A 27,266-nucleotide genomic window follows, 5' to 3' on the forward strand; every position below is an offset into this window, starting at 1 on the left:
AGAGCGGAGATATCAGTGATCTGTAAAGGCCAGAGTCTTACACCACCCGACCATCCAGCATCCCCACCCTACCACAGCATTTCAAACTATGGATACAGCCCGAAATTCTTCTAATTTCATTTTGAATTAGTTCACTCATTTTTACAACATTTGTGAGACCTGTCCTTCACTAAGTACAGCACCATTTTCTTTCCAATCACATTTTGCAACCACCCGTGGGCTCGGGGGTTGTAAAATAGGTCATGTGCGCCATCCTGCATGTAGTAATAGGAGGGAGGCACACATCATTTTAGGTTGGTTATTGGTGTATCTGATTCGCGATGGAGAGGGTGTAGAACATCAGATTTCACCATCTTGATCAGCATGGGGTAACTAATGTGGGTGTGTCCTTGGGTAAGGCAGTTTACTGCAATTTCCTCGGCACTAAATAGCCAACTTGTGTTGCCGTGCTGTATACAATGCAGAAAACCAGGCAAATCACTCCAGAAAAAAACCGTTTGATATGCAAATGAAAGCGAGTAGTACGTTGGACACGTCTTGCAGCTAATAACACAGTGTCATCCACACAACGCTTTTGAAGATAAGGTTGGCTAAAACTGGATTAAGTAAGGTGCAGTTAATGTGAAGAAAACAAATCAGAAGTGAAGGCAGGAGTGTAAAGTACGCCGCAGCTTTAGCGAAGAATCTGAAATTATTTCGAAACGTTCATATTCAGTGATATTCAAATTCAACAGCCTCTGAATACAATTTTAATTACGGGGTTTCGTCACTTCTGCCACGCACAGTCGTCACCGATGACACAGCAGACTTGTAAAGGCTGTATTAAAACTAGTCAACAAAGAGCAAGGGTTACACACACACACACACACACACACACACACACATATATATATATATAGAGAGAGAGAGAGAGGATTAATTACATAACATAGTTCTTCAGCACAATATAATTAAGAACCTTGTATTTTATTTTCTGTCATTGTTGTTAGGTCGGTATTAGGTCAGAATTTATGTTTGTCCGTATGTATGATGCATGTGCTTAATATAAAAAAAATATGGAGAGTGGAATGGAGTAGAGAATACACCAGTCGGTCGAATCAACAGACAGTGAGACAAGCAGCTTTTTTCAGTAAACTTGGTGGAATGTTTTGCAGATAAAAACTGTGGTGAGGAAAATGCATAATGTATGATATTTCAGCAGGGCTGACGGGGGGGGGGGGGGGACCGGAGAAATGTCTCTTCGGCCCGGACGAACACATTCTATAAAAGACATTTTTATTTGAACAAGAACTAGGAGAGCCCCGAGTGTTTTCTTACCCGCCAGTGCCCGTGATCACTCTCTACGGCCCTGCATTTCAGCAGGGCTGAAAGGTAAACCTGGTTTTATTTCAAGCATGTAATTTCTCAAAATATCAACATTTATGTATTCAGTACTTTCCAACATATACTCGTTTGATGAAATTAACTACAATACATTTTACTTTCTCATGAGCTTTTGAATATTTTTATTGTGTATTTTTGTGTAAAACTGGGTGTCGGGTGGGTGGGTCTTGACGCCATGCACCTATGGTTCAACGGTTACAATGGCTAGCAGTGTAATTGTCAGGGTAATTGTCCATATTTTCTGCTTTAATCACTAAATAAGACATTTCATCTCTATTAACAAGCAATCTCAGACTCGTTGTAAATGATTTATAACGAAGTTAGAATACAAATTTACACAGCGCACTGGAATGGAAAAACACTTTGTCAATCTACTGTTACACACATAAGAAGAAATATCTCATTTATTTCACATTCGAATGTTATCAAGTCTGATAATATTTGCTTTTATGTATGCACTCTTTTTATTTTTTTCAGGCCATATTTTAGAGCTCTGTGTAATTAACATTTACAAATACCTATCTGTGATTGCTACCGCTCATACCCATCTGTTTTCACATGATGGCCTATTTAGCGCATAAAAAAGCCCCATCTTTTGTGCAGAAATAAATTCAGTGATCATAAACTAGTATGTTCACACCAATGTAAAAGATCTAAGGAGATATGTTGTTTTTTTCATTGATATAAATGCACCGTCTAAAATATACAGGCTGAAACACATACAAACTGATCCAAGTCTAACATTCTGACAGCCAGATATGATGATAGCATAATTATTGAACTATGTATAGAATACATCAGTAGTATTTAAACAAGGCACTTAAGAAACCAATTAAAATAAAACCACCTTGATCCAGTTTGTGGACTAATTAAGCATTAAGATTAACATTTATAATACAAGGAATCCATTAAATACTTCCTCGGTAATTTGACAGGCATCTCTCTCTCTCTCTCTCTCTCTCACACATTAAATTCATTAATCATCTCTGAAGGGTGTATCTAAGAAGATTTTTGTGTATGTGTGTGCTTCATTTTTTAATCAACAAGATCTCTAATGTCAGCACGATGTCTTTCACAATATCAGCTATAGTGTATGCTCATTCATCCCACTTTAGTGACAGTTATTCTTTACCATTTGTACCACAATTACATTAACACAGCAAATTCGTGTTCTATAAGGCACTGAGTACTTAAATGTTTCGGTGGGAGGAATCTTTCGAGCACAAATCCATCGTTTCCCTACAAGCGATGCACAGTTCGTATACTGCTAGATAATTCTTTGTATATGTTTACTAAGAAAGAAAACTGTGTGCATATTTTAGAAGTTTGGATGTAAACAAGTATAAAAAGGAACCCTCGTAAATTAAGGTTTTCTTTAATCTATGACAATCAACTCTGGCAGCAAGGCCCGTGATAAAACGTCAACAATTGAAGACACCTATGTGGTCCTTTCAAAACACAAGAGTTCAATAATATGACACATTTAAATGAGTATTCCTAAAAAAAATTCAGAGAAACATGTAGCATTGGATTTGGTCTTTCATTATTGTAACCACCGTATAATCTGCTATAACATATCCAGTATGGTAGCCGATGGGAGCAGTAAATATTTACGAAAACAACATGATGGTATTATTTAAAATCACACTGCATGTCTATTTTACCTGTAGCCACCACCATTAGCACCAGCACCACAACCATCCACCCCAAGCCTAACACAGAATATTATACCCCATCTTTAGATATACAATTGTTTGCTAACTTCTGTTATACAGGAAAAGTTATACGCAACATTTGGATATAGTACAAATGCAAATGCATCCAACAAACTTGAGCGAATACTGAACAACCCCTGGTTCTCGGCGAAGATAACAACCTAAATAGAAACAACTCTATGCCACCACACGCGCGTGAAAATGGGGTCAAAGTTAGCAATTAAGGGTTTCCTACCGGTAAATTGATTTTTAATTGCACATTTATTACGATTGCTTATGTAGTGAGCAGATCTAAATGTATCTGTAATTTCGAGCATAGGGCAAACAGTTACAATCTCGTCCACGCCTGCATGTGCACTGCGATAGCTATATATATATATATATATATATATATATATATATATATATATATATATATATATATATATATATATATATGCATGTATGTATGTATGCATGTATGTATGTATGTTCCTACTATATAGTGTCCAACGCGTCTAATGACATCTACTTCGCTGTCTCGTAGACCAACGTGTCTGACGACCGCTGGTTTTCTGTCATTTACACCCTTGCACATTACGTATAGCATGATTAGCGACATTTTTTTTAAAATACAAATTAATAGTAGTTTTCTACTTCTAACAGTCATCCGTCTATAATACTAGTGTATGAAGTAAGTGAGGGTCCAATGGACCGGAACTTGAGTTGATCCCTGCTTATTCCATTAACTTACCGAATCGCGCGCACCATAAAAACATAATCTAACCTTGATAAGTAATTTAAATAGTTGCATCTAATTTAGGAGATACGGTAGCTCATGCACCAGTTAGCAGAGGGTCTTCTCGTAACCAAAGGGTCACGGAATCGATACCCACGCTGGCTAGCCCCAGTTGGCTCCCTTTTCCTCGGCATGATACAGCAAAAACATATGCTAACAGTGCCGTTAAGCCAACAAAAACAGCACACAACATCTTCCTTTGTTACTGTCATTCCATCTCTCACTACTTCACCCTTACTTTCAAATTCAGGTACATTACTATTACCCTTTAAGATCACAAATCAATACAGACCATTTTGTTGTGTAATCCTTGGGCAATAGCTATACTTTCGATATGATATGATAAAATAAAAATCCATCTCTTTTATAAATCTCACCTTTATTCAAATGTGTCCATGTTATATAATTATTTGTCTTTCATTTATAGAATATGGTTGTATTTACATGCATTAATTGTCTGCTGATTATTTTCTATTTTCTTTTAAATACGACATGTCATATGCATATAATTCCGCTTTCCTATCATTTACAACATACAGGCTGTAATGTATGTTACATGCAATTCTGTCATTTAATGTTTATTATCTCTTTGTATGTTTACTAAAAGACCAATTGGCCTAATGGCAAACAAAGTCTTCTTCTACTGGATAGCGTGGTTGGCAGGCGAGACATTCTAGTCCATGGAACACGTGTTGAACAGTAAGTCTCTTTTACCAACCCGACTCAAGCCTGAAGTTATTTGATAAAGATTGTCATTTAGCACATATGATGTTATACACCTTTTCCACTTTTGCACTTCTTTAATGTACACAAATCGAACGAAGGTAAATGAGTAAGTATTTTAATTCATTCTATAAATTCATTCATGAACTCAAATGTTTGTATATCAAATTACAGCGTTACACCTAGAAAAAATTATTATCAGCTTGAGCAATCGCACTCTACTCTTCATCGAAATTGAATAATCCAAGTCAGAGATCAGATTTATAAAACTGTAAACCCAAACATCTGGGAACAAACTTTGAAATGAAGTGGAAAAAGCTTAAAATGTAATTAGGATAATTACATAAAAGCGTCATCAGTATGTGAAATATTCTTCTAAATCCATGACTCGACGGCGAATGAAAGTAAAGTTCTACAAAATGACTTCATACTCCTAAAGCGAGTCATGTGCAAAGTTTTATGAAGCCAGGTTTTGTAATGAATGAAAGAACATATGTGCAGATATGCCCCATATGAGACCCACACGTGCTGTAATAGAAGAAAAAACAGACCGAACCGGGATCGTTAGGACATATAATCTCAAGGCTATCTCGACGATCAAGACTAGGTCTGTATAAATTGCGTAATGATCAGATAGCATAGTAATATTTTTTCACTATACAATTGTAAGAAGCGATGATAGACGAGAACCGGTGTAAATATTGCGTATTACGCTACACTGCATCAGTGGAATCATATTCTCGTAAAGAGATGTCACCAATATGCGAATTCTCTCTCTCTCTCTCTCTCTCTCTCTCTCTCTCTCTCTCCTTACCTCTGTGACAGAAGCAGACCGAGGTCCTTGTCGCCATAGTTGATCAGGTGAGTTAAGTCGGGAAAGATCGGACTCACGGAATTCACAGGACTGACTCCTGGGCTTACCCCCGGGGATATGGGCGGTTGCTGCGCAATAGTGTAGATCAGCACGGCCTGTTCTGTGGGAAGGGCCAGCGTTGGGGGTGCTGATGGCGTCGGAGTTAGCCTCATATTTAGAGCAGTTTTTTCCACAGGAGCTGTGGTAGCGATTAGTCCGAGTTCTAATGTCCTCATTGAACTGTATTGCAGCGCCGTTTTAAATTTCAAACTCTGATCAGTATCATACAAAACTAAACTAAAAAGTGGTATGTTTAGAGAATTTCGATTTTTCCAAATAACAAGAAAACTCGATTTCTCACAGACGAAATTTCTTTTTCGACGTCTCTAAATTTCTTTGCTGCTTTATCTCTCCGTTCCTTTGACTGCTAAAAGCGATTTTGCTTTTAAATTTAGCCTTGTCCTTAAATTGTCAAAGAGTTAACTTTTATCTATGTACCATTCTGTCATAAAAAAGTGTTTTAGTCACAACACCATTACATCACACTGATAAATTGGACGGCAGTTTATTGTCACGCTTCAAAGAATTCTCAAGATTAGCAAACATACGGGTCCTTCTGTTCAATTCAGAACAGTACAGTCGGCTAAACTGTGTGCTTTTCTTACAAGTTATAATGACAAGATTTGATGAGAACGTCAGATTGTGATATTGTATCGAAATAGCCTGTCACCAAAGTTCGAAAACTTCAACAATGGAAAATAAATGGTATGTCGGCTGCAGTATTCTCCAAAGACTTCTTTGATGTATTGGAATTTTCACAGGTAGCTGTTAATGTCAAATTATTGACTTAAATTTTTAATTTCGTTGGTGATAGGAACTTTTCAAACCTTGAACAGTTATCTTATCCAAATTGTAGAACCCAGGTACGTACAAGCAGCCTACTGCATGGATGGTCATTTAATGCAAGTAGATTGTATAAATAGATCGATATCAACCGTCTCATAGATAGGACACCTACGAAAAATGTAGTAAATCGATAAAATGCAATCGAGTATACTGTAAAAGAGCAAACACACACTTTTAGATAAAAGTCTGTATTTTTAAGTTACCCTGTTTGTTCGCACTGCAATGGATGGTCTTGTCCTAAACTAAACTTTAAATGCAATATGGCAATTATCAAATTATATGGAATAAAAGTACAATTCAGTCTTCCAGACAATACGCTGAAGCGTCTTCTAATGAAGCTTTCACTTTTTGCACGAACATTCCTATGACAGAATCACTGAACGTCCAACTGGAAATATAAGTCCTGTAACACTGGTTACAAAGTTGGGTAGTTGGTCTGTTAAGGTGCTAACCCTTTGGCGGTGATGCGGTAACTGTCAACTTGATGATTTAGAGGCTGTATCTGTGTTTACAGTCGGGACCACTAGCAGTGAGGGTCTATCTACTACTGTGCATGCATTCCCTTTAAGAGCGGTATTTAAACCACCCCTAACCTCGTGACGTTGAAATGCAATCTTCTGTTTCGGCGCAACCTGGTGTATGTCTACTAGATATTCGTACCATAAAGTCGTATGACCCCGCGTCTCCACTTTGTTGGTTGAGCTGAATTACTTTACATACTGACGGAGCAACAAGTAGCCTGATATATTCAGGGCAGGATGAGGTAGCAACAAATCGTGATGAGTAATTAATCTCTGACCATAATAAAATTCTCTTTTGTTACAAACCAGATAGAGGGAGTCCCATGTACTCTTGCCACAACGCATCGCAAGTCGGGTATGGTTTCTTAAGCATCAGTGATATCTGATCCAACAACATATCACGCTACCAATCAAGCACTCTACAGCATGCTACCCGTACATTTTATCTAGAACACAACATTGTAAATCTTCTATGACACTGAAACCTGACGCTATCAATATATCTACATTCGGACAAACCCAAACCATGGTTTTCTAATGACTTCGCAATACCTCAACATCTTCGAATACAAGATTAACCAGCTCTATTTTAGTCCATGATAGATTGCTGTAATCGAGGTGTGTGTGTGTGTGTGTGTGTGTTAACAGTAAGGATCAATATTTTGACTAAATACAAATTTAGTAATTTTAAAAGGAAAAGAAAATCACACTGCAGTTTTCTCTATTACACGATCTCTAACATACAATTCATGTATGTATCTCAAACATTTCACGTAAGTTATTTAATTCTAATTTTGTGAATGATAATGGATTGGTTTCTATCATGAACTGTAGTTGCGGTAAATCAGTATGTTTCTCTCACTGACTGAATCTAAATGACCCATACAAACATCGTCTCTCTGTTTTTGTCTCTCTCTAGTAATTTGTTTTCTTTCTATCTCTCTAACTTATGTTATTTACGATAGCATCCATTACATGCCAGTTTTATCAGTTACGAGTTGGATACGTATGTATGTATGTATGTATGTATGTATGTATGTATGTATGTAAAAAGTGAGGATGGGTGTCTAGGTAGGAAATATTGTGTTAGGGTCTATTTATACACTTGATACACCTAAGCATGTTTAGTTTCATGCAAATAGTTTTTGGAAAGTCTATATTTTTTTTGGAATATATGACAAATGGATCCACAGTATTTATAATTCTGGTGTACAAATTAATATGAATGCACAAGTCCGTCAACAGAAAAAAACACTGAAGGAAGTTCTATCCATGAGTGCTTGACACGATCCATAATCTCTCCCTGTAAAATCATCCAACATTTTCCTTTGAATTAAATATTTCCATTTATAGGTAAAGTGGTTTTCCATGAGGAGAGTATAAATGTGATTTTTTTAGATTAAAATATGAAGCATTGTGTTACAAAAAGCAGCCGAACTACGGTCGACCTCAGTGCAAAAAACGCTGAAACATTTTTTAAGAAAAGTTAACGAATGCAATAGTTATTTTGTATGCGTTTTCATTTCCAAATATTACTATAAAAATATAACACTTAACTTTGAAAGCATTCCTGCAGTACTTTCATTTACTTATCATTAAGCAAATATTACCGAGACCATACAAATATAACTTCCCTAGCAACACGAAATAAGAAAATGGTTTTATTTTGTGAATTTTGGTACATATGACAGTGGGGGGAACTAACTAAAACACCATTTGGGGTAAAACTTGAAACATGAAATATTTTCCTTGAATGTCATAACTTTTTACTTTCTTCGCTGTGAGTACCAACCAGCCACGTATATATGGCGTGGCGGCTTAGATCCGCATGGCATTACGACGACGCTTAAGGCTTATTTTCATATTAAACATTCCAAGTAACGTTATATTCAACTGTAACAATGTAAAACAAAGGATAAGTATGTACTTTAAAAAAAGACGTCACTTTTGCAAGATGGTTGGCACTCTTTTTCTTTCTCGCGTTTATTTGTTTTCTTCTTTGTTACCTTAAACCAAAATGTGAGCATTAAGCTAAAGCTGGATTAATAAGATTACGATTATATATAACGCCACTTCTACTTTGTTTAAATGGATAACATTACGATTTTCTCTATATATATATATTAGATAATACATCAGGAATAGAATTTAGTACCCATGAATTTATCAATTAAAAGACATTTTCTTAACTAGACGAAAAAAATAATTTACCAAAACAATTTTAACACAACTACATACCGTACTACATTTCTAACGATTGAAAACATAAAAAAAAGTAATAGCTCACATTCGATCAGGAAACTTGAATGATTAGTGAACTGACTGAGGCAGCTAATGTGAGATATGTAGATATATTTCTATAAATCAGATACTTTGGGGTGAACATTCAAGATATATCAGAAATGCACACATCTACACCTTGGATGGTAGCATCAACTTCAGTTCGGTGGCTAGATTTGTATATTTGGGTGTCATCAGCGTACAATTGGTGAGACACTGGATGATGATCTATGACACTTGAGAGCGACTGAGTGTACAGAATGAAGAGAACAGTTCCAAGAACACACCCCTGTGGAACACCACAACTTAGATCAACTGGGTTGGAGTGTTTTACATTTGCAGATACAGTTTGTGTCCTGTTGACCAAGTAGGACTTGAACCACAGTAAAGCTGTATCATGAATGCCAAATACATGCTGGAGACGGTGAAGTAATATATCATGGTCTATTGTGTCAAATGCTGCAGACAAATCAAGAAGGGTGACGACTGTAATCTTTCCGCTATCCAACGCAGAGAGAATGTCATTAACTACCTTTAGAAGAGCAGTTTCAGTACTGTGGCAAGGGCGATATGCAGATTGTACATTACTAAAAAGACTGTTGAATTCAGATGATATACAAGCTAAGTTAGAACAACCTTTTCTAAGATTTTTTATATGAATGGGAGATTAGAAACTGGGCGATAGTTCTTTAAATCGTTATGGTTTAGTGTTGGTTTCTTCAGCAGAGGCTTTACAATGGCAGATTTGAAAAATGATGGGAATTCCCCAGATGAGAGAGAGGTATTAATAACATCAGTTAGTGACGGCAATACTGGATCTAAGCACCCAAGCAGCAGTGATGATGGAATTGGATCAAGTTCACATGACTTTGGTGCACTCTTCATCACGATTGTACGTACGAAATCCATAGCAACAGGTTCAAATGCTGCTAATGGCTGCCGCTCAAATTCAGTATCCCAACTGTATGGTGATGACGAGTCAATTGAAATTGTGCTGTGAAGCTTATCTCTAATGGTTTGTACTTTGTCACGGAAGAAATTTGCAAACATGTCCGGAAGGTCGACTGGAGAGAAGCTTGTTGGAAGTGGTGTAGATTTGTTCCTTGACATTAGCTTGTTAGTAATCTCGAACAGCTCTTTGCAGCTGGAACTTTCAATGATCTTAGTAGTGTAGTGGGCTGATTTCGCTGCATGGACTATATTTGTGACATTCTTCTTAGCGGCTTCATAGATTTGCTTATGAATAATGTGTCTGGTGGAAAGCCAAAGCCTCTCAGCTTTACGGCGGTCTCTTTTAGCAGTGGGAAGCTGGTCCCTAACACTGCTATACCATGGAGAACACTTTTGAATTGATACTCTGCACATGATAGCTGGGGCATGTTTGTCGAGCAATGAACGCAGGCAGTTATAGAGTTGTTCTGCTGTAGGAGGTAAGCAAGTTGTTAGGTTAGCTTGGATGTTGTGCATTAGTTTGGTTCTAATTATCATAAGGAGGTTTCTCTTAGTAGCAGATAAAGGTGGAGGGTTAGGGACTGATACGTCAAGATGGCATATAATGCAGAGGTGATCTGATGCAAGGTCATGGGATACCAGGGAGGACCGTAGAATGTTATCATCAGGTCTATGAAGAATCCAGTCTAAAATGTGATGTTTATGGGTGGGTTGGTTAACTGACTGTTTGAGGTTGAAAACATTAATGGAATCTATGAGTTTTGATGTGTCTGGGTTTCCGGGACAGTCAAAGTGAAAGTTGAAATCTCGAAGAATAATCAGGTTGCCACCTCTCGAATTTCCATACTCCAGGAGATTCAGAAACTGCTCCAAAAAGAGAGAGTCAGTCAGCTTGTTTTTTTTTTTTACTAGGAGGAGGGCGGTATAGGCAGAAAAATGGACTGACCTTTGCTTTGATCACCTGATGTTTGGATTTTTTAAACTAATTCGCATCTCGTTTATTTTATTTTTTAAAAACTACAAGCTTGGCAACTGTTTTCCTCTTCTTTCTGGCGATGTGTAGCCGAACTTCTGAAACTGTAATTTAGTGTTTATATATCTATGCATTCACGATGTTGTTCTGTTGTAAGAGTTAGTTCCCCTGTATTTTGCCTTCATTAGCGAAGAGTTGCCTCCCTGTGACAACATGATTAAGCGTCTCTTTTTGTAAAATGTTATCCTTTCATCAGCTCTCGTTTCTTCTCTCAGCTTATATTGTAAGAGAACCTTACAGTTAAATAGTGAACAGAAAACAGAGTATTAGTATTCCAGACACAAGAGTCTTCCGCTGAAAGACACTCAAATATCCTTATTTTAGTGACTATATATACTGTATGTAACGAACAAGTGCCATTTTCATTAATCAAGCATGAAAAGAATTCAAGATTTTAGCACACACCCCTCCCCAAGAACTTAGATGTCAGATTAACTAACCGTCATTATCGTGCCCTCTGAGAAAACGTGGATTCAAATTCAGTGTACCAACCTGGGCAGATGACATTTTTATATTATTTTTTTATAACTGGATTTTTATCATTTGTTTCAACTTTGCAATCAAGTGATCAAGTAACCGAGTTTTACTTTACTGATGATAATGCTTGTATTAAAAACAGCAACCAGCTGGTCAAAATACCAATAATACCAGGCACTGATACTGCCTGAACCCAAGCAAATTAATTGCCTAAATTTGTCAAGTTACTTTTGATTGTTTAGAAGCGATTCGATTGAAAGGATGAGTAGGTTGGGTAGGGGAATGAGGTGAAACGGGGTAACAACAATTTAAATAATCAAAATCACCGGTGCATTCAGCTATTTAAATAGCGAGAAATGGGCAAAAAACATTTGGAAACAGAATTCGGACTTCTGATTGAAAACGTAATCGAGTCTGGCTTCTGCACTCGTGCAGAGCTCAGTCAGTTATCTGCAGAATTGAAATGGTACAAGTCAGGAATTGAAATTATCAATTTTGGAAATGGAGCATACAGTGAGATAAACGGCAGTTGTTTAACTGAAAACTAGTTGGAACAGGTGATCAAGAAATAAAGAAGACGTGTGAAATCATTTTCAATAATACTGTTGCTCCAATTTCCAAATCATTGTCAGGTGTTGATTTATGCTGTAACCTCGCTCATCAGCAGACTTTTTTTCCGATGGACAACTTAGTTTACCAAATGAACTGATGAAAGAGAACTAACTGACATAAATATAATCAGGCAGTTCACTGAAAGTTTGTCGATGAAATTGAGATTATTTCTATCTGCACCTGGCGCAAGTTCAATAACATTCAAACGTATTTAATTTCAAAAGGTCAACTGTTGAAACTAAGGACATATAAGGTATGACATATAAAATATTGAAAATCTGAATATTACAGACATAGTGTAACATATGCAAATGAGAATATCTACTGCTTGTTTTGTTGTTGGTGTATTTATGGCTTGAAACAATACAGTCTCTGTCTATTATGTAACGTATTCTCACACGAAAAATGGATTAGGCAATGATATTCATGGAATATGGATCAGGCAATGATGTTCATGGAAGATGGATCAGGCAATGATGTTCATGGAATATGGATCAGGCAACGATGTTCATGGAATATGGATCAGACAATGGTACTTATGGAAGATGGATCAGGCAATGATGTTCGTGGAAAATGGATTACGCAATGACGTTCATTGAAGAAGCATCAGGCATATTATTCATGGAAGATGGATCAGGCAATGATATTCATGGAAGATGGATCAGGCAATGATGTTTATGGAAGATGGATCAACCAATGATGTTTATGGTAGATGGATCAAGCAGTGTTGTTTATGGAAGATGGATCAAGCAATGATGTTCATGGAAGATGGATCAGACAATAATGTTTGAAATTGCATGACTAATGAATTAGCCATCTTGAATGATTCAACGGCTTAGTCCTCGATTACATTTGTATCATTGTTTTAGCAGTTGTCACTTGCATTTATATACCTAAAGGTGCCAAAGGAAACGTTATATTAAGATTAGATGGGTCAAAGCAGTCAAATAAAATGAAATGATCCTTGTCCAAAATCATCTCCACTAAAACCTTTAAGTTTGGGCCAGTTTGCCTACCTTTGATAGAAATCAACTGGTGGAGCATCCTGTAATTTGAATGTCTTGTCTGAAATAATGCTGTCTCAATGTTGTGAAAATACTTTTTCTTGCTATGTTTGACATCACGTGTCTTACATCAGTATTACGGCTCAATGGTCTTAAACTATGTCATCGAAAAGAGCGGAAACAAGTTTTACAAGTTTTGTAAAATTTAAGAATTATTCATTTTCCTAGAATACAAAGTAAAAACGTTAAAAAGAAACTTACATTAGTGTGAAATGAATCCCAAAATAGTCGTAAAATTATATAGTAAGTGGAAAAGAACAGAGTATTTCAAATGAATTCCAGTAATGTTCTGAATGAATTCCAATCTTGAAAGAGTTGATGTAAATATATGTGGAATAGTGTTGATGTGCCATTGGTCTTGATGTAAAACATTTATATAATAAACAATATCTATAAAAGAATTCGCAATAATTCCAAATTTAGCGATTTATTCCGAATATATAATTGAGCACTTTTGTAATTCCAGTGAATACCATTCCATCTAACCTATGTCGCAATAATCACTTTCTGAAAATACTCATCTTATTGATGATTTTTCTATCAAATTTGTAAACAAGGTAAGGTCAGTTTGCTTAAATTTTAGCAAGGTAGACTATGTTTTTCCCTGTGGAATACAAAGTTCCTAAATTCAGGTTCAAGTAAACATGTCTACCTCCAAATAACAATAATCTTTATGTATAATCAACAATCATAGACAAACATTCACTATGTTGTTGTGTTGTGTAGGGTTTAGCGCCATTTTTCAGCACACAATAAGCTATACATGGCGGCCAGTAATAATGGTGGAGGAAGATCCCAGGGAAAACCTCGGAAAGAACCACCGACCCACGGGAAGCTACTTGCAAGCTTTCTCAAATACCACATTGGCCGAATCCGAGACTCAAACCCATGCAGACAGTAGTGAGATGGCAATGATCCGTAACGGATAGTGCGTTAGACCACTCGGCCACTCGGGGCCCCAACATTCGCTATGTAATATGTTGTTTATAAAAAAGACATCAGTCAAGTAAGCTCAAACTGCTGCACAAGGTTAATCACACAATACAAATTAAATATAAATGACATATAATCCTGGACATTTCGGCTAATGTGGGTATGTGAGAAAGCTTGCCAGTAGCTTCTCGTGGGTTGGTGGTTGTTTCCTGGGTTTTCCCGGGTTTTTCCTTCACCATTAATACTGGCCGCCATGTATAGCCTATCGTGTGCTGAAAAATGGCGTTAAACCCAACAACAACAACAATGACAATAATCATGGACATAACACAACATACAATACAGATTAAATATGCAACACATTAGTATGGTATCGTTCTCATTGCTGTGCTCTCTGGTTTACTTTATAAGATATTCACTTTTACATGGTTTATATTTGATTTTGTTTTTGCGAAAATTCATATCTATGTTTTACTTTTTCAAACACAAGACGTGTATTGGAATCCATCTTTTTTATTGACTAATTCAAATTAAAGCTTGAAGTAACACTAACATACTACTTGAAATTCGGCTAGCTTACAAAGTTAATTATAACTGAAAAGGAAGATAACGAAACCAAAAATGAAAAGAAAATTATATTTAGCAGACAACATGGAACGGTAAGTTCAGAAACGGCACGCCATAATATCCTAGTCGAGTTAAGCATGGAATTCAACTTGACAAACACTCAAAAGAAGCTTAATAGAACTCTAAAGTTTCGCGTTTGAAAAAATAACAGTCTATAATATGACTAGATGCTGCAGACACAACTACGTGAATTAACTGATACAAATTCACATAGCTAAACCTGCTTGTGCACGAGACGGTGGTACAGATGATGTAGGTATCTTGTTCAACTGATGAAAACCAAAGGTCTTCTCAGATGAGATAACAAAGATATGTGCAAAACAAATCGTTAGAGAAAATGAAAATCAACACAACTTAGTAAGAACACAAGAAAACTTTGTCTTCATACAATTCAATACCAGAGATACTTTAACAGTTCGGGAATTGAATAGCAGTATGTAATTCTAATAATGTGTAATCATTACAGACAAATGTCGAGTAAACCCAAAAACCCAATTATTAACTTCATTTATCATGCAGCATTAAAATCAGCTTTCGCAGTTTCCTATCGCATCTATGGATGAGGTTGCTTAAGAAATCACCAGCTATACCATCAAACATGTATAATTAGAGAGATTGAAAAATTAAATATTTCATTTCACTCTCTCAAGTCACAATCGACTACCTCACTGCACACTGACTTTCATCTGATACAGCTGTCAGCACCGTAGCTGTAAAATGACAAAGTAGTGCCTATTTGGAATGGAGTAGTATCCCAGGACTAAAGTACAACTGCATTTTTATTTTGGAAAGCAAGCTAATGAAAATGTACAAAAGGTGCAATACAGAATGCAACCAAAACGACGTAACATCTATAGGTCCGTATGTGCATAGCATAACCAAAATATAATTAGGTACACGTCTAAGTTGACAATTTCCTATATATAAATGAGTGAAATAGTGTACAAAGTACCCCGCTGCTATGTTCTACACATTCTCAAGACAACTGACTTAATTTTTAACTGCTAAACAATAAAGATATATAGAATGATTTGGTCAGATATATCAAGGACTACTGATGTGCGCTAAAGGAAGACTTACCTATACGTGATATACTCAGATGGAGCATATTAAATTAGATGGAGACTGCCATGGCAGCATTAATAGAGTTGTTGCAAAAGCTCTCACGGAAAAGTCTGTTACGCAGCAGAGTTTCAAAGCATCATGAAATATTAATATATGCAGCATATCAGTTCAATAGTATTGCCAACATGATAATAAAGGTAGTACGTGAACAAGAAATAATCCAGGAAGAGTCTATTTAAGTCATCAGCAAGCTGAATGCATACTATCGGAGTCATCAGCAAGCTGAATGCCTACTATCGGAGAGAGAATGACGGCAAAGAGTCTATTAAAGTCATCAGTAAGCTGAACGCATACTATCGGAGAGAGAATGACAACAAATAGTATATTTAAGTTATCAGCAAGCTGAACGCATACTATGGGAGAGAGAATGACGGCAAAGAGTCTATTTAAGTCATCAGCAAGCTGAACGCATACTATCGGAGAGAGAATGACGGCAAAGAGTCTATTTAAGTCATCAGCAAGCTGAACGCATACTATCGGAGAGAGAATGACGGCAAAGAGTCTATTTAAGTCATCAGCAAGCTGAATGCATACTATCGGAGTCATCATCAAGCTGAATGCATACTATCGGAGTCATCAAGCTGAATGCATACTATAGGAGAGAGAATGACGGCAAAGAGTCTATTTAAGTCATCAGCAAGCTGAATGTATACTATCGGAGAGAGAATGACGGCAAATGGTGAGAACAAAGGAAGTATAGATGAAGAGTGTTTGAAGGACAAGGCATAAGTTCAAGTCACTCATAGTAACAAATGCATAGCATACATACAAATGCATAGCATACATACAAATGCATAGTATACATACAAACAGCAAGGCTAGATTATTAGGATTAAACTATATATGCAGATAGATGTCTATTGAATCTGATCCCGTTCGCAGACATTTGAAATCATGATTTTTAAGTTTACTTCAACCAAACAAAATTACAAGAAATTACTCTGATGGTTATTACTCGTCTTACTAGACTTTTTGCAAGTAAAAAGAAAACTGTATTCACAGTGACTTAGTTCTCTACAATGTTGTTACAAGCAATTAGAAAGAGGTTTAATGAACATAATTAATGTAATGATAAAATATAATTATGGATAAAGCTCGATAGACTTTTACGATATGCCTGCAACATTAGATTTTCATAGTAGATAAAATAATGAAATGTTTACGAATATATCATTGACAGGCCATAGTAATTCTCCTTTGGAATTGCCCGTTTTGTTTGGTTGAAGTAAACTTAAAAATTATTAAAAAATATCAAAACAATGTGTGAATCTATTTAGTCTCAATTATATCCATTGTTATTAATAAAACGAAAAATATGTACGAATCTATTCAGTCTCGATGTTATCCATTGATATTGACATAACATAAAAATGTACGAATCTATTCAGTCTCGATTTAATGCAGATACATTTTTTATATAACATACCTAAAATCTGCATTGTTTACTCAAATTAGTCAAAATTCCTTGTTTATGCAAACTGTTTTACTCCGAATGATCTCTAATCTTCGGAGCTCTTCAATGCGTTATAAACAGAATTGCGAGTGATCTGTAAATACATTGTTTGAGCAGAGTCGTGCTGAAAGAGCATACAAGCATAATTCAGATCTACAAAACAGACTAATGAGAAAAATGTCTGAGATGTACAGAAATCCTTCATACTTGAAAGGCTGCAAAAAACAAGCTCTGCAAATAGTAATATAAATAATGTATGCACAAGGATCTGTGCCTAATATTTGAAAATATATACATCAAACGGCATAAAATAAACAGTAAGAAAAATGCTTTTAGAGCTCACATGGAGAAAATGAATACTAAAGTTCAGTAGGGGAGCATACTACGTTTTACTCACAACTGGAAAAGTTACTTAGAGACTCTAAATAATGAAATTCAACAAAACGACAAAGAAATAAAAGGTATATTATTTTGGCACACCATTTGTTTGAACACAAAGTTACTTGTTAACGGTAACACTCAATCGGGGTTGCAGAAAGAGAATGACTGAGCAAAGACAAATAAAAAGATAGAGGAAGTCAGAAAGGAAAAAAATTAATAAAAGCACGATTTGTTTTGTAAAAACAACTTACGATTGATCTATGACAGAAATGAGCGAGAAGATCAGAATGATAAAGGGTGTGGCACTCAAGGAATTTGACAACAACATTCTGAGGTTCAATAATCAAATAAAAATACAAGATGATATGTTGATTGAGAAGTGGTTTTTAACATAGATGGCGAAGAAGAAAGATAACTTACGTGTGGATTTATATTAATTTGCGAATTTCGCATTGCATCATGTCACGAGTATTACATTATCTGTGAATTTAAGAGATGGCATCTTAAGTGTTAATGAGAGCGCAATGATCCATTTTCATCGTTTTTTGGATCACTGCGTGTTGTTGAACATTAGTGAGTTTGATCGTTATTTGGAATACTCTGTGTTGTTGAACATTAGTGAGTTTGATCGTTATTTGGAATACTGTTAGTTGTTGAACATCAGTGAATCCCAAACAACACCTGTATATTATTCACTAGTTATATATTTAATGATGCACCATCACGACTTTTTAAACAGCAAGTTGCAAACAACAGCTGCCACAATGGATGTCATTTAATTCAGAATAACAGACTATTTGCACAATTGGTATGAACATGCATATTGTTTTTGTCTTAGATAATGAATTTTATATTGCAATTTGAGGTAAACAACTAACGTCTTGCTTACTCATCAGCCATTGAAACTAATCAGTGAACATAATATATACAGTGTAAAAGAAACATATAAATATGATGCAGAAGAAAGCGATATTTTATGAACACACACGTATGTATGTATATATATATATATATATATATATATATATATATATATATATATATATATATATATATATATATATATATATATTCTAGATGTAAGATTAAAAAATATTTTATTCCGAAAAGTAGTACATATGCCGCAGCAGAGGTAATTATCTGGGAAGCACTAACGGTCTAGTATTGACAGCAATCAGCAATAGCCAAAGGTCTAGTATTGACAGGAATCAGTAATAGCTAACGGTCTAGTATTGCCAGGAATCAGCAATAGCTAATGGTCTAGTACTGACAGGAATCAGCAATAGCTAATTGTCTAGTATTGACAGGACTCAGCTATCTGCACAACTTACCTGATCCTAACAGAGCTGATGAACAAAGAAGTATGTACAATAAAATATGGAAGAAAAACAAAGTAAAGAGATAACAGATAGTTATTACTTGAGTGAACGGCTCAAAGAACACGGTTTTTGGTGAAACTGACCTTAAATAGCCAAGATGGTGCTTTTGTTCTATTCGTTAAACTGGTGCACATGCATTTATTGGGACTGAAATTTAGATCAAACTTGAAAAATCAAGACAAATTGATTTATTTATACCACCCTTTTAATAATAAAGCAAACTACAAGTACATATTAGACGTACTTGAGATAGATGTTAGCGTTTGTGTCGCCTACTAATGAAGGTAATCATGTAGAATGCATGTGTGCGAAGTACAATTGTAATGTTGCAAGGAACGATTAACTTGTATCCGGCGATGAAAGTAACGCGTGTAGTTCCAATAGAAAATATATAACTTACCAGATAGAGCAACATAGCAAAGAGTTAAATACCCCAGTCTAACATCATTGTATTAGTTACGCAATGTGTTAAATCGTCAGTCCAACATCACTGTATCAGATATGGACCGTGTTAAATCGTCAGTCCAACATCATTGTATCAGATATGGACCGTGTTAAATCGTCAGTCCAACATCATTGTATCAGATACGCACAGTTAAATACGATAGTCCAACATCACATCACTATATCAAATAAAACACCGAATTAAATACATCAGTCCCCCATAACTGTATCAAATACACAGAGAGCAACATTAAACCTGAAGAAAATAACGTTACCGATAGCAATCCTAAATGTTATCGTAAATAGTTTGATTGAACAGCGTATTTTTTCGCCTAGCTTGCTATATATGGAAAAGGTGTCGCTAACAATGTAGCAGTAATGAATTGGATATAATGTAGAATGCTTGCAAAATAAAATACCATATCCTAAGGATAGAGACGATCTTCCAAATTTGAATGATTACATCATCTTCGTGAGATACAAAGATGTATGCTAACCTGTTTAGATTAGGACAAATATAATTAAATAAGATCTTTTGACGATTAAGTCACACGGGAAGGTATCTCGACATAACATTCAATACAAATTCGACGAACGTCCTGCTTGATTCTTTCTTAATGAACTTACATGAAGTTTTGAGAATGTGCAAATAACTGGAAACAGTGATCTAGAAAAGTTTTTCAACTCAGCAATACAACAAATCCAAGTAACTGTTGTGGGACTGCCAAATATACTTTATTCCGGGGTTTTCGATTGAGGCAAAAGTTTCAGAAGCTACAGGATATATATTTGACGAAAAACAGAAACACACAAGATTTAGTAACGTAAGCGTTAACACGTTTTAACCTAGTTCTAATTCTGTAACGCAAGTATCCTGGTTTTAAAAGTATGCATAATAAAAAAAATTGCATGATAGTGGTCTAAATTACCGAACGATTGACAAGGATTTCGCTTTGAAATCAACGGAAAACAAAACGTCGATGCTAACAATATTTGTATTTACTTCCTTGTAGATTCTTATATATACATTGAAAACACCACATTCCAGTATGTTTTAGGCACGAATAAACGTACCTGAAAGAACATTACAGCATGACAATCTATAGAGTAACTAATAGGAGAAAAAAAAACAACTGTGTTCACCAGGAATCTGAGTACAATAACGTATCTTACTTGATGTCCTTTACCTGGTCATTACCTGGCCAATTATTCTGTAAAACTATTAAAGTATTACCCAAAAATGTTATTATTTCAGAGGTCTTCTACATTCAAGACAAAAAAAGAAGAAAAGAAGCCATGTTTGAACAAAACCATGTAATTATTGACAAAATTTAACTAGAAATTGACATTTTGAAACAAAAAACCTCCACCCACCCACCCAAAACTAATACAATTTTAATGAGACCAGAGTATACCTTTCCGTAAGGTCCCCATATGTTCGTAAGGTAATATATTTGCGCTGTTAATTAACAACGCTTACCGTCCTACGCATATGCAATGCAACCTTTTTCATTCTCATGATTGTACGACCTGAGTAAATTCATTACACGGCAAAATTTTCCTTGTGATTAAATCAGCAATAATTTGTTCATTTCGAACATTAAATTCTTTTTCATCAGCTATTTTTTAAAATTAATTCATTAAAAATTTACCTTTTATCTTTGTCCGTGTTAAATAAACGAAGTTTTGTATTAAAAAAAACTCTCCTAACTTTCTAACTGGAACATTGATCAACTCAATTTTAAACGTCCCTGAATTTTCTTATTCATCTGAGGTAAAGATATGTTCTTCTCGACGTAGTCAGCAGTGTCACGGAACTTGACGTAGACAGCATTGTCAGAAAACTTTACTTATATATATATATATATTAGTAACTAGAAATACATTATCTACATTATCAGTGTTATATCATCACCTTATTATTTTTCATCTGCCTTTATTAGAATTCACGTATTAGTAACTTGGATAGCATAAACAACATAAATCAATGTAACTTAATTTTAACTTTCCAGGGTTTCAAAGTCAGGGTCAATAATTGTTTACCTGAACAAAATAAATCTTTATGACATTTGAGAAGTTTAGTTTCATCTGCACTTACTTTTATATTTTGTTCTTTTCCTACGATGTTGAATCTGTTTACTAAATACACCGTTCTTTTCCTACGATGCTGAAACTGTTTTCTAAATATGCTAATCTTTTCCTACGATGTTGAAACTGTTTAATAAATGCACTGTTCTTTTCCCACGATGTTGAAACTGTTTACTAAATAAACTGTTCTTTTTCAACGATGTTAAAACTGTTTACTAAGTACACTTGTTTGTTGTGAATTTGAAGAAGACTCAGTTGTTGTTGCTTGTCCCAAACTAATATTCAGTTGAATGTAAAATTTATGTCACTGTTGTTTAATATTAGTTTGTTCCATTAGAAACCCAACTGTTTATAAATCTTTATGTTTGTGTAGAGAATGTTTTTCTGTGTATTTTTCAGTTGTGCAATATTGTTTTGTCCCTTTGCTATCATCAATCAACTACTTTAGAAACTCTGATAAATCATTTTCTCTGGAAGTACAATTTCTGCAGCTAACGGATACTGTTTGAAATGGTCATGCAATGTAATGTAATCTGCATTTCTGACAAACAGCAGGCACTATGCTTTGCATGTATTTTCAGATCAGATCATCATCCGGGGATCTCGTTGCTGCAGGCGACGACGAAGGCAATTCATAATCATCATGTTAAGCGAGTAAAGACTTACATAAGCGAATAAAACACACATAAAGGTTGTTAGGATCTAGGTACACACTTCGTGACCTTGTAACTTTACCTTTCGTACTCACCATCCTTTTTTTATCTATATTGTATTTGTGATTTCCGTCAGCGCATCTGCCTTATGCTGTCTTATTCCAATCTTAGTCATTAGGAATATGCCACAGTCTATTAAAAGTTCCTTTGTAACATAACATATCATTAATGAGATAATAGTTTGCAATATTTAAAAAAACCTTTCCTGATTTCTATTTAAAAAAGGTCAGACAGCATCAAACTATTAATCACGTAGATGACCTAAAGTACGTATGCTCCTTTCCGTCCTAACATGCTGGTAATCGCCATTTGATGCTGAAATGCTCCATCCCGTCCTAACATGCTGGTAATCGCCATTTGATGCTGAAATGCTCCATTCCGTCCTAACATGCTGGTAATCGCCATTTGATGCTGAAAGGCTCCATTCCGTCCTAACATGCTGGTAATCGCCATTTGATGCTGAAATGCTCCATTCCGTCTTAACATGCTGGTAATCGCCATTTGATGCTGAAATGCTCCATTCCGTCCTAACATGCTGGTAATCGCCATTTGATGCTGAAATGCTCCATCCCGTCCTAACATGCCGGTAATCGCCATTTGATGCTGAAATGCTCCATTCCGTCTTAACATGCTGGTAATCGCCATTTGATGCTGAAATGCTCCATTTAGTCTTAACATGCTGGTAATCGCCATTTGATGTTGAAATGCTCCATTTAGTCCTAACATGTTGGTAATCGCCATTTGATGCTGAAATGCTCCATTCAGTCCTAACATGCTGGTAATCGCTATTTGATGCTGAAATGCTAATTTAGTCATAACGTGCTGGTAATCGCTATTTGATATTAAAACGCTCTATTCAGTCCAAACATGCTGGTAATCGCCATTTGATGCTCAAATGCTCCATTCCGTCCTAACATGCTGGTAATCGCCATTTGATGCTGATATGCTCCATTTCGTCCTAACATGCTGGTAATCGCAATTTGATGCTGATATGCTCAATTCCGTCCTAACATATAGGTAAATGCCATTTGATGCTTAAATGCTCCATGCCGTCTTAACATGCTGGTAATCGCCATTTGATGCTGAAATGCTCAATTCAGTCCCAACATGATGGTAATCGCCATTTGATGCTGAAACGCTCAATTCAGTCCTAACATGCTGGTAATCGCCATTTCATGCTGAAATGCCCCATTCAATCCGAACATGCTGGTAATCGTTATTTGATGCTGAAATGCTCCATGTATTTCTAACATGCTGGTAATCGCAATTTTATAAGGAAATGCTAATTTTGTCATAACGTGCTGGTAATCGCCATTTGCTATTAAAACGCTCTATTCCGTCCAAACATGCTGGTAATCGCCATTTGATGCTGAAATGCTCCATTCAGTCCGATCATGCTGGTAATGTGTGTGTGTGTGTGTGATTTGGATTTTTAACGTAGCATTAACAATTCTTTTCAGTAATATCGCTACGATGTCTGCAGTGTGACAGTTTATAGTGATGTCTAGCACTTGGGCATCATGCCGCAGACAGGTAGCATGATGTCCCACCCAGTCACATTATCCAGACACCAGACCGACCAGTCCTAACACTAACCTCTTAATGACGTGCGCCAAGCGTGGCAGCTGTAGTACCATTTTTGTAAGTCTTTGGTATGACTCTACCCGGGATCGAACCCACGACCTCCTGCATCCGAGGCGGACGCTCTAACCACTAGGCCACGGGAGCGGTAACATGCTGGTAATCGCCATTTGATGCTGAAATGCTCCATTCCGTCCTAACATGCTGGTAATCGCCATTTGATGCTGAAATGCTCCATCCCGTCCTAACATGCCGGTAATCGCCATTTGATGCTGAAATGCTCCATTCCGTCCTAACATGCTGGTAATCGCCATTTGATGCTGAAATGCTCCATTTAGTCTTAACATGCTGGTAATCGCCATTTGATGTTGAAATGCTCCATTTAGTCCTAACATGTTGGTAATCGCCATTTGATGCTGAAATGCTCCATTCAGTCCTAACATGCTGGTAATCGCTATTTGATGCTGAAATGCTAATTTAGTCATAACGTGCTGGTAATCGCTATTTGATATTAAAACGCTCTATTCAGTCCAAACATGCTGGTAATCGCCATTTGATGCTCAAATGCTCCATTCCGTCCTAACATGCTGGTAATCGCCATTTGATGCTGATATGCTCCATTTCGTCCTAACATGCTGGTAATCGCAATTTGATGCTGATATGCTCAATTCCGTCCTAACATATAGGTAAATGCCATTTGATGCTTAAATGCTCCATGCCGTCTTAACATGCTGGTAATCGCCATTTGATGCTGAAATGCTCAATTCAGTCCTAACATGATGGTAATCGCCATTTGATGCTGAAACGCTCCATTCAGTCCTAACATGCTGGTAATCGCCATTTCATGCTGAAATGCCCCATTCAATCCGAACATGCTGGCAATCGTTATTTGATGCTGAAATGCTCCATGTATTTCTAACATGCTGGTAATCGCAATTTTATAAGGAAATGCTAATTTTGTCATAACGTGCTGGTAATCGCCATTTGCTATTAAAACGCTCTATTCCGTCCAAACATGCTGGTAATCGCCATTTGATGCTGAAATGCTCCATTCAGTCCGATCATGCTGGTAATGTGTGTGTGTGTGTGATTTGGATTTTTAACGTAGCATTAACAATTCTTTTCAGTAATATCGCTACGATGTCTGCAGTGTGACAGTTTATAGTGATGTCTAGCACTTGGGCATCATGCCGCAGACAGGTAGCATGATGTCCCACCCAGTCACATTATCCAGACACCAGACCGACCAGTCCTAACACTAACCTCTTAATGACGTGCGCCAAGCGTGGCAGCTGTAGTACCATTTTTGTAAGTCTTTCGTATGACTCTACCCGGGATCGAACCCACGACCTCCTGCATCCGAGGCGGACGCTCTAACCACTAGGCCACGGGAGCGGTAACATGCTGGTAATCGCTATTTGATGCTGAAATGCTCCAATCCGTCCTAACATGCTGGCAATCGCAATTTGATGCTGAAATGCTCCATTCAGTCATAACATGCTGGTAATCACCATTTGATATTAAAACGGTCTATTCCATCCAAGCATGCTGGTAATAACCATTTTAATGCTGAAAGTCTCTATTCCGTGCTAACATGCTGGTAATCGCCATTTGATGCTGAAATGCTCCATGCAGTCCTAACATACTGGTAATCACCATCTGATGTGAAAACGATCACATCTGTCCTAATAAGCTGGTAATTATCATTTGATAATAAAACGCCCCATTCCGTTCTAACATACTAATAATCACATTTGATGTTAGAACGAAGCGATGTATTCATAATGATATACTTCCAGTTTTACTACCTTTTGAGTGAATGTAAACGGTCACGTGATACTGATCTAGAATTTTTTACACATCGATAAATTCTGCGGACTACTTTTGGTTCCCTGTTACCAGATCATTTGATGTGAAGCTTTATCTACATCAACGCCTTACACCCTAATAATAAAAAGACAACAAGCTCCCACCCACCCACTCCTGTGATTTCCAAATCTAAAATGACAAGCCACAGCTTAAAATCGACCATTAGAAGTTAAAACAATGTAATTGCGCAGACCTTCCTGCACTCAAACACGCACCCCTTTTGACGAAGAAGGCATATGGCAGGCTTTAGAAGCTAATCTTCGGAAATTATTGCATTTCACCTCAACAACATGTTACAGCAGCGGTTATTAAAGGTCAGGGTCATATGTCAACCAAGGGATGTCGCTAAAAATGGACACGATTTTGCTTTTGAAAGATCGAAATGCATTGAAAGTAACAACGACGTTGCTATAACAACACGTACCATACGCAAGCATAATTTTCAAAAAAAGAAGGAATATTACTAGATTAACCGCAACAACCATTTTTTATATATTAAAATAATGATCATAGCAATATATCACTGCATGACCCGCTATGATATTCCACCCCGTATCACTGTATAAAGAATCAATGAATCTTGGCTAGCGAAGATAGGGCTATGTATTATATCGCAATTAAGAGGCTAATGAAAGAAAACTTCGATGTACATAAAAGTGAATGTTGTGTGGATTACATCTGCTGATCTGATGTTAGAAAGGAAGTAAATTGGAATTATAAGGATTAAGTGATCATGGTTGGGTATTTATCGATGTGTAATTTTCGGACTTTATTTACTTTGTGAGTGATTAAGTAAAATTTACACATCGATAAATACCCAACCAGGATCATTTAATCCTATAATAAATATTTCGTCAAATATTTAGACTGAAGATCTGTAAACACTGTTTGCTACAGATATGCTATTCTTGAGGGAAATTTGCATATAATGTGTTCATACCTTATTTAGATGCAATCATGCACGTTACACCTAGCAGGTACTAACGCTGAAGAAATTGTTTTGTATAATAACATATGACCAGAAGTGTACCTTCAGGACTAAGAAATTCAGACATTACAATAGTAGGATTCATCTAAGATTTTCTTAAATTAAAGCAACTGCTGTAGCATTTATTTAGCAATTATTCAAATCAGTTGCTGACCTATCTTTTGTTAATTGTGACTATTTGCAGTATAATTTTTGAAATAGCAGAGAGATAAAGTTAAAACTAATGCAAAAGTATAGCGAAAGAAGCTACAGTAGTACCTAGAGCAATTCTACAGCCTTGCAATTGGTTCAAACCAGACTGGATAGTGAAATCTTATTTGGCGAAATAATTATTATTGTAGCCTGAAGTATTTAATCTGTCATTCATAGTTGGCTTGAATGAAATTCTA

General features: G+C 36.2%; 1 protein-coding gene across 2 annotated transcripts in view; it reads right to left on the reverse strand.

Moving 5' to 3' along the window:
* The window catches only part of LOC149781430 (receptor-transporting protein 3-like), an 83,519-nt gene that overhangs the window by 31,088 nt on the left and 25,165 nt on the right, over nt 1-27,266 (reverse strand). Inside the window, exon 1 of one of the 2 annotated variants that reach the window (XM_089935516.1) lies at nt 5,414-6,952. The exons of the other annotated variant lie outside the window; for it this stretch is intronic. Coding sequence (XP_089791642.1) covers nt 5,414-5,688 — 275 coding nt within the window. The 5' untranslated portion in view covers nt 5,689-6,952. Of the gene's footprint in view, nt 1-5,413; nt 6,953-27,266 lie in introns of those variants that run through there. 2 annotated transcript variants of the gene reach the window in all.

Source organism: Sinohyriopsis cumingii, chromosome 15 (genome assembly GCF_028554795.1).
Source record: "Sinohyriopsis cumingii isolate HCF-2022 chromosome 15, ASM2855479v2, whole genome shotgun sequence".
Classification (NCBI taxonomy): domain Eukaryota; kingdom Metazoa; phylum Mollusca; class Bivalvia; order Unionida; family Unionidae; genus Sinohyriopsis; species Sinohyriopsis cumingii.